The sequence below is a fragment of the Oryx dammah genome, unplaced genomic scaffold (assembly GCF_014754425.2).
Source record: "Oryx dammah isolate SB20612 unplaced genomic scaffold, SCBI_Odam_1.1 HiC_scaffold_27, whole genome shotgun sequence".
NCBI classification, from domain to species: Eukaryota; Metazoa; Chordata; class Mammalia; order Artiodactyla; family Bovidae; genus Oryx; species Oryx dammah.
In genome coordinates, this window is record NW_024070211.1 from 100,759,536 (window position 1) to 100,769,080 (window position 9,545).

The following is a 9,545-nucleotide window of genomic DNA, read 5'->3' on the forward strand; positions in this document are numbered from 1 at the left end:
GTTGAGGAAGATGCCTGCCTGTTCAGGTTTATTTTAAGGATGAACACTACGTTGAATACAAATATAAAGTAACTGTTTTAATGTGATTTGCATAATATAGCTGGAAAGAGTATATTTAACATGATTGTCCCCTGTCTTATTTTTTGTTAAAATTTGATTTTTACTTTTAAGAAACAGATCTAATTCATAAATTGCTGAATTAGTAGAATTATAAATTTTCTTTTAATTTTTTTCTTCTCATCCACATATGACAATAACCTTGAGAAAGGATAAAGATGAAATGTATGCTGAAGCAGTTGTGGCTTCAGGAAGAAGTACTATTTGGTCCATGAAGCAGGGTCATATTTCAGTGGGGATCAGGAGATGAGGATATAGGACTATAAGTTAAAACAACCATCAGATCTTTTTCTTTTGTCATATACCAGATAATTAAACTGAGAAGTAGTCCAGATGGACAGCCTGTTCTTAAAATTTAGAAATCTAAAATTTAGAGATAAGTGTCCTTGAAGTAAACAAAGTAGAAAGACAATTAGCTCACCTAATCATGTTTCTTAGTATAGTGTCAGAATGACAAGTGCTTTCATGCAGCTTGAGTTTTAAATTTTCTAAGCTTAGATTTCTAGTAGCCTTAGAAATCTTAGGTTTAAACAAAAAATTTTTTTTGTAAATAATAACTCTTATTGCTTGAACAAATTAATTCAGAAGATTAATGTGCTGAGAGGTATGCCAACTAGCTATACTGAAAGAAAATATATGCTTTTTTACACTTGTTTGGGTTTTCTATGTTTTGTTCACAAAGGGGATAGACCTACTTCTGGAAAAGAAATTTAAAGCACATTTCTATCATTTTGGAGATTCTTTTCTATAATGTAAAAAGCAGCATGTTCAATGTGTCATAATGATTCAGAACATAGGCTCTAGAGTTAGGCTGCTTGAGTTCCAGTTCCAGATCTACCACTCATTCATTAGCTGTGTAGCCCTGGGATTAACCCCTGAATCAACACACATACAATGGTTATAAGTGTGTGGCACGCAGAAGTTCTATTAGTATTAATAGTTGTCATTAGCAGCAGCAGCAGATTCTCTTGCATTCACCCTGTTCTATTGAAGAACATTTAGATAAGTGTTTCCTCCTTCTCAGGTGTTAACAAAATTTAGTTACCTCAAGAGGTGGTTTTCCTGATTTATTATTTGCAATTAGTAAGCGTAATCTACAAAGAAAGTACTATTTCCTAGAATTTCCTACCATTTTTTAAGTCTACTACGAGAAAAAATGACTACTTGAGAGTTAATGGACTTTAAGAACCTCAGAGGACAGAGAAATCCTGCCAACCAGTTGTGCTTGATCTTAACTACTGTACCACTTCCCTTGTGGCTCAGCTGGTAAAGAATCTGCCTGCAATGTGGGAGACCTGGGTTCGATCCCTGAGTTGGGAAGATCCCCTGGAGAAGGGAAAGGCTACCCACTCCAGTATTCTGGCCTGGAGAATTCCACGGCCTATACAGTCCATGGGGTCACAAAGAGTAGGACACCACTGACTTGCACTTTGACTTTCATTCCTAGTTACAGACGGATTATCTAGCAAATGTAGATTATTATACTAAGCTCCATGGAAAAGAGAATACAGATTCATTTAGAATTCGTTTATTGAAGGCATACTATGTGCAAGTTCTGAGCAGGGTACTGGAGAAAGTGGGAAACAAAACAGTTTAGGAACTCAAGAAATCTACCTTAATGGGAGAAAGAGGTAATTTGCAAATAAAATGCAGAGTGTTTAGTCCTTAGGGCACCCACCAGTCATGACTAAACCAGTCTTGGGAAGCCAGAGCCAGCCATCCAGAGAAGTGAATGCCTAAGCCAAGAAATGAAGAGCATATAAGAGTGAGGCAAAGAGTAACAGAAGGGGGCAGTTCAGATAGTCTGCACAGCATGTGTGAAGGCCCAAAGACGAGAGAATATGGCCTTTTGGATAACTGTACCAACGTTCATTAAAGCTGGAGTAAGGAGTGAGTGGAGCAGATGTGGTGAAAGATGACAGCAGGGAGAGGTGATCAAGGATCAGTCATGCACAGTTTTATACGAATTCTAGGGCTGAAGGTCTTGGAGAGCCATGAAAAGGTTTTATTAAGAAAATAACCTGACCAAATACATATTTTAGAAAAACTAAGGCAGGGTAGGGGAAAGCAGTGTAGATAGTGGAGTGAATATGAGAAAAATTTAAATGCAAGAAAGCAGTTCAAAGGCTGCTGTAGTTAATCCAGTAAGAGAAGATAGTACTTACTAAAGAGAGGCAGAGGTATGTAACAGGATGAACTAAAGAAGCTGTTGGCATCGTGGCATTTGGACTACAATCATGTCCAAACAGTAAACATCCTTGTGTTGGAATGTATCTTGGCAAAGAAGAGAAAGGCGTTATGAGACTGTAAACACCAAAAGGAAAGGAAAAGAATGACATTTGTTAAGTGCTTACTGATCTGGGCAAACGCTGTATTGCACAGTGCTCTCTATACCCTGTCTGCTTAAACTGGCATCATTGGTTAATGTATAGCTTCACTGATGGCTACCTTTTTAGCATGCTGATTAAAAAAATCACCAGGCTTCCCTGGTGGCTCAGATGATAAAGCGTCTGTCTGCAATGCAGGAGACTTGAGTCCATTCCCTGGGTCAGGAAGATCCAGTGGCAAAGGAAATGGCAACCCACTCTAGTACTCTTGCCTGGAAAATTCCATGGATGGAGGAGCCTGGTGGGCTACAGTCCATGGGGTTACAGAGTTGGACACAACTGAGTGACTTCACTTTCACTTTAAAAAAATTTTTTTTTTTTTACCATTTGTCCGCTTAATGAAAATATACATATTAGCAGCCTCCAATTTCACTGTCTTCTAGAAGTAACGTTGTGGGGCATAATTTAGCTTTTTCTAATCTCTCAATATCATCAACATGGAGAGTGCTTTGATCATTTTTTTTCTTGCATTGAAAACCATAGCCCTTGTTGGCCCCACACTGAGCTGTAGTGTTCTCTGAGTTCTGCTTTTTTGTTTTTCTTGACTCGTGCCTTCAGCTCTTACTGATAACTGCATCTGCATTGAACAGCTCAGGTCCATGCCTTGTAGTTTGCTGCTTCTAACCAGCTATGAACTAGGCAGACATCATCAAGCTTGTTAGAATGAATCTAAAATGAGAATAAGAGCAAAATTCATCTGTGGGCCTTGTGGCTCTAAACCTGACCCCTCAAAAGCACTATTTTCTTATTTTCTAGCTTTTGCCTATGTCCTTGAGAGCTGTATTTGTTGGAAAAGTATCTTCTAGATAAATGAGCTTTGGAGTTTCTAATATATACCTGATAACTTGTACTCTTGCCTGGAAAATCCCATGGACGGCGGAACCTGGTGGGCTGCAGTCCATGGGGTCGCTAAGAGTCGGACACGACTGAGCGACTTCACTTTCACTTCTCACTTTCTTGCATTGGAGAAGGAAATGGCAACCCACTCCAGTGTTCTTGCCTGGAGAATCCCAGGGACAGGGGAGCCTGGTGGGCTTACCGTCTGTGGGATCGCACAGAGTCGGACACGACTGAAGTGACTTAGCAGCAGCAGCAGCAGCAGTAGCAACTACCTTATCTAGAGAGGCCTTTTCTAAATGAGAAAATCCTATATTCACATAGTTTTCTGAACATGCATCCTAAAATTTCATCCTTCTTTTGCTTCCAGTCTTTTCTCCCCCTAACACCCACCACCACCACTCCCTCACATAGAGTAGACAGTAGCTAAGCTGATTGGTGATATATTAATATTTGTCACACAGACATGTTATAGGGGAATAAATTACCTAATTCATACAGATTCTTAACCTGTACAGTATATTAATATATATATGACTGGTAAGGAGTTTCCCTTTTAATAACTTACTCGTCTAAGCAAGCTAACAGTTGCAGCTTCCATTACTGACAAAACGTTGAAATGTGTATACTATAAGCAAATGTTTTTAAGTGTAGAGCAGAATAACTGAACAAGACTCAGGGCTTACAGCACAAGACCTAGGAAAAGACAAAGCAGGTAAACTTGCACTAGTAAGTTATATCCCAGTTCACCCACTGGAGACTGCTAATATTTCTGTGTAAGATGGTCGCAAATGTTAAAAAGAAAATGCCAGTTGTCTTCAGTTACTATAAAAACCAATAGAAAAAATAATACTCATCTATCCAAAGCTAATTGAACATTCAGATTTTTAAGAATGATTGAAATGCGACTGTTTTCCTTTTGTGTTTTTTTCCCTGCAGAGACACAGTGCTCTATGCCTGTACAGTGTACTGATAAAACAGATAAACAAGAAGTGCTGTTTAAGCCTCAGGCAAAAGATGATATAAATAGAGGTGCACCGTGCGTCACATCTGTCACACCAAGAGGACTGGGCCAAGATGAGGAAGACACATCTTTTGAATCACTTTCTAAATTCAATGTCAAGTTTCCACCTATGGACAATGACTCTACTTTCTTACATAGCACTCCAGAAAGACCTGATGTCCTTGGTTCTGTTACATCTGAGACTGTGTGCCAGGATCAATTTAATATGGAGCCCAGAGACAATCCAGGAAACTTTGTCAAAACAGGAGAAACTTTATTTGAAATTCTGGGAATTGACCCCATAGCTTCTGCTATACAAAACCTTAAAACAACTGACAAAGCAAAACCCTCAAATACTTGTATTAGGACATCTCTGGATAGAGCTCCGTGTTTGCCACCTGGAGACCATAATGCATTATTTGTAAATACATTCCCACTTCAGGACCCATCTGATGCACCTTTTCCTTCACTCGATTCCCCAGGAAAAGCTATCCGAGGACCACAGCAGGTAACTGTTTTGCATTAACAAATATATTATGTGTGAACACACATTTTGCTATGCATGCACAGATACGCATCTCTTTCAGGTTATCAGACATCTTTTTTAAACTACTGACTAGCCAAAGTTAAGCTTTCAACTAACAAAATCCAGGTCTTGTAATAAATGACATGAAATTTAAAAGATGATTATGGCAAAGGTCTGTTATAAAGTACCTTAAAATTTATGGCACATTTAAAAATACATGTAAACCTTATCTATATCTAGTGTGTGTCATTATCTTACCTAGTCCCTGACTCAGATTTTTACTCAGTATCATTGTTATAATAAGATTCTTTATTAAATGTCATTCTGTGAAGCAGATGCCATTTTTTATCAAAAAGTTGTATATATCATACTTACCTTTATAAGAATGCATCATTTTTTAATAAGTAAATAATCACATTGTATGTTTCTATTTCTGAAAATAACTGAACTGTCTTTCAAATAATACTTTTGTGCCGTCTCATTTATATAGTACTTAGGATCTGGAGGGTTTGGTTTTGGTTTCTAATCTGGCCCTGAACATGCAGCCTAATATATTTTTAAAATAGTCTCTACATATGTATAATTTTTATCAAATTCTTTAATGTTTCTAAAGCTTGCAGACTATTTACAGCCCATCCTTAATGCCACCCCAGTCCCCTCCTACCCTCTCTTCTATTCAGGTGCTATTACAAAATGCTTCTTTAAGTTTAAAAAAAACAAGGGGGGGGGTTGTTTAATGCCTGAAGACAACTGAAAAATATACAGTTGTTAAAATAAACAGAAGCTTGTTTTAAAAAATCCAGATTGCTACAAGTGTCTAAAACAAATTGAGGACATTTGTTTGATTTCCCTTTGCCTTGAGATATGTACTGAAAACCAAAACACACCAACAACTTGATTAATACTCTTTGGCTTCGTCAGTATTTTTATAGGTTATAGACTTTTAAATCCACATACAAAGAAGGCAATAGTCAAGCTGTGGTATAGTTTAGCAGTGGAGAAAAGGAGGCAGCTCTGACAATAAGCTTTAATTATTGACTCACTTATGTTCTACATTGTACCTTATTTTACATCATAGTCACAGTTACAGTTACTACTTAATGAAACAAATTAAACAATTTCATTTATTGCAAGTAGAATTCCTGTGGAGCTGTGAAGTGCATCAGTTCTAATGCTTGTTACTTTTTTCTCCATTATATCTCTTGCTTGTTCTTTTACTAGTCTGTACAGTCATGTTTCAGTAGATGGCACCCTGCATTGTGCATTTGCTTTCTATGCTACAGCAAGGGAAACAGCTGGTATGTGATTACAACTTGATGGAAAAGTATTCAGCTTAAAAAATGCAGGAGAATTGGTGTTGAGCTGTCACAAGACATGGGGCATAAGGTTAGATAATTGATATTTTGGCAGAAAAGGCAGAGAAATTCGTCTGTTTTGAATGCTGTGTTACAGTTTAGGACTCAAAGGATATTTCTTAGAATGGGTTTTTTAAAACATTTTGTTGTTTTATTTGCTTTAGTAAAGCTTCTATGAGGAATCCAGAATTCTTGAGTTGTTGATAACAAAAGGAAGTGAAATTTTGGTTTCATAATTCAGATTTTTACTTTTATATCATTACTACTTAACACCTTTTTTATACATTCAGCTATCATAATAAAGTCTGAAACATATCTGTTTATTTTGCTATATGTGATTTCCTTTTCTTCCTACTTTTGCTGAGTCAGTCATTGGGGTCCCAACCAAATTCTGTAAAAAGATCAAATCTGAACTAATAGCTCCTAACAGAGAAGGATAAGTATGGACTTTGAAAATAAATTGGTAGTAGAAGATTGGTTTATCAAATGTTTGCTCCTGAGCCTGTTACTATTTTACAGATTTTAATTAAAAGTATCTTTAACTTATTAATCTTTTATTTATATCCATATCAATTTCCCATTAGAATGGTACCTATTAATTGTACTTTTTGGTTAAACTGCCAACACTAAAATTTAAGTCGTTAACTCTTATATTCTCATAGTTAGTACTGCTTTTCTTTTATCATGGGAGAAAGGAAATGATTTCACCCCAAATTTCAAATATGTATTTTAAATATTATTGTTTTTTGTTATAAAATTGCCACTTCTCACAAAAGGATTTGAGTCAATGTTATAAGCCCTCTGTACTGATACTTGAATGTATCTGGGTGCTTAGACAGACTTTGTATATTTACACCAACTGTACACAGCTGTCCAGTAAAATGTTTATAAGAAGACAGTGATGACGTGAAACCCAAATGCTTCAATTAGTAATATACTGTTTACGTAATGATTGGTTAACCAGGATGAAAGAGATTGGTTAAGGGAATGAAAACTAACACTGTGTCAAGAGTTGGATTAGGTTGTTATTTTAAAAGCAAATTAGTAATAGGAGCACAAAGGGGTCTCTTTAAGTTGGTTTTTTGAGGTGATTTTCCTCAAAGTGCCAGAGTTTAGATATTTTAAGATAAGAAAGCAAATTTTAGAAATAATTTGGCTTATAGCATTTCAGGAAAATAAGGTAGTCAACAAACATTTACAGAGCACCCACTCTTGAACTAAATGCTTTCTCTTGTCCTTCTAAATATTTTTTTTAATAGTAAATACAGTTAAGAGTATGTATGTGCTGCTTATTATACTGGAGGTAGTTCTGTTGAATTATGCTTTTCCATAATTCTTTAATTGGGCAACTGTTGACAGGCTTCACTTTATTTAGCCACAAGAAAGGGTAAGAAGGCCAAAGTATGCACTGTATAACAGAAGCAAAATAAGAAGTCAGAAGAATGCACCCAATGTTGGATTTTATTGAATGATTAAATATTTGAGGTTTCAAAAAAGAACTGATCAATAGAATTCATTTCATACTTAAAAAAATTATTTTCAAAAATTAAAGTACTTATTTCTATGATTTATTCATTGTGGATTTGCTGGTAAATAGTAGTAAAATTCAAATTACTCTTGATCAAAATGCATGTTCACACACATCAGGTCTAGTGTGCTGTGTATTAATAAAGGTCCTATATCTGAAAGTTTCCAATTAAAATAAAAAAGATAATTTTAATTTTTTTAAAGTCGCAGTATTGACTGTTGCCCCAAAACTGTTATCACTGTGATAATGGGTATTAAAACATGCTGGTGTTAAAACTGAAAGCTTTCTGGTTTGTGAAGATAAAGTGGGTGAATGTGTATTTTAAGTGATTCTTTAAGTTAAGCTATATGAGAAAGAGAATTGAGTCATGTCCTCATGCTAATTTTATGGAAAGGTAATTTGCTTTCATATTAGGGAATTTCATATATATGTATATATCCCATTCAAAAAATTTGAATTAGAAATTCAGTGCAAGTTGATTTTAAATACAAATAACAGAAGATGTTTTTATTTGTTTCCTGCAGCCCATTTGGAAGCCCTTTCCTAATCAAGACAGTGACTTATTGGTACTAAGTGGCACAGGCTCCGAACTGCATATACCTCGCGTATGTGAATTCTGTCAAGCAGTTTTCCCACCATCCATTACATCCAGGGGGGATTTCCTCCGGCATCTTAATTCACACTTTAATGGGGAGACTTAAGATGCATTTGAAAACAGACATGTCAAGTTCTATGTGATGATTTTGGGTTTGTAATATTATATATTAATACTTGATTGCAAACTTAGCTCAAGATCATTTACTGAAAAATCTAGTCACTGCTATTTGAATTTCTAAACTTAATATTGTAACTGTCTTTTATTGCCTTTTAAAAGATTGTTTTGTACAAAGCTGTAATTCATTGTATTCATGTTTACAGTGTTTATTATATATGGGATTATGCAATTGTGTAACAATAATTTATGTTTTTTCAAATGTCTAAGCTTATTGCTTGGGTTTCTAGTTAGAACTATTGAATGTGGTGATGTCAGATGTTTATAGGGTTTTTAAAATTTGTTTTTATTTTAAAATTTAGATTATTTATGCATTGGGTGTTCTTTTTGAATAAACCTATAATAGAGAATAGCAGACAAGATAAATATCTGAGTAAATACCAAACTTAAGACATTTGTTGCTCAGTGATAAAAATCACTGGTGGGATTATTTAAAACCTTTAGTGTTTTTTTTTCTTTAATAAAAGACATAGGTTTAATTTTTTCTGTATGTATAGCTACATGATGAAGTTAGTTAAATATTAAGAGTTACTTATGTTGTGATAGTTAATGTGTTCTTTGTTCCTGAATAAAAAAATAAATCACATTTGGGGGAAATTCATAAAATTCATGTTTCTTTCCAGTAATCTGAAAGAAGGGTAATACCAGATCTGGTGACATTTTATTACAGCTAATAGATCACTTTGAAATTTAAAATTATTTTTCAGGGTAAACTTTCTAAAGGAACACATTTGTCTTTAATGGGAGCAAATCTAAAACCTTGTAAGGATTATTCATATTTATTAATTTACATTAGAAATGTCCACATTCTTGTTGAGAAATTGTTAATTCATTGTTAGCAGCCTGATTGATGACCAGTGGAGGATATTTAAGAGAGAGGATACCAAATACAGAAGACTGCAGAATTCTGTTTAAAATGAGACTTCCCTATGATTCTTGTCATTTAGGTTTCTCTTCCCTCCCCCACCCCACTCTCAATTTTTTAAAATGTTTGAGGCATGGCTTCTCTTTTATGAAGTA

At 35.2% G+C, this 9,545-nt stretch overlaps 1 protein-coding gene across 8 annotated transcripts in view; it reads left to right on the forward strand.

The window, feature by feature from the left end:
- The window catches only part of TANK (TRAF family member associated NFKB activator), a 99,284-nt gene extending 90,153 nt beyond the window's left edge, over positions 1–9,131 (forward strand). For 7 of the 8 annotated variants that reach the window (XR_005719086.1, XR_005719085.1, XM_040229204.1 and 4 more), the window contains 2 exons: positions 4,281–4,852; positions 8,278–9,131. Coding sequence is in view for 6 of the 8 variants with exons in the window: in XM_040229204.1 (XP_040085138.1) it covers positions 4,281–4,852; positions 8,278–8,454 (749 nt within the window). In the remaining 2 variants the exon portion in view is untranslated. The remainder of the gene's footprint in view (positions 1–4,280; positions 4,853–8,277) is intronic. The other variant, XM_040229200.1, reaches the window with a different exon arrangement.
- Positions 9,132–9,545: the final 414 nt, after the last annotated feature.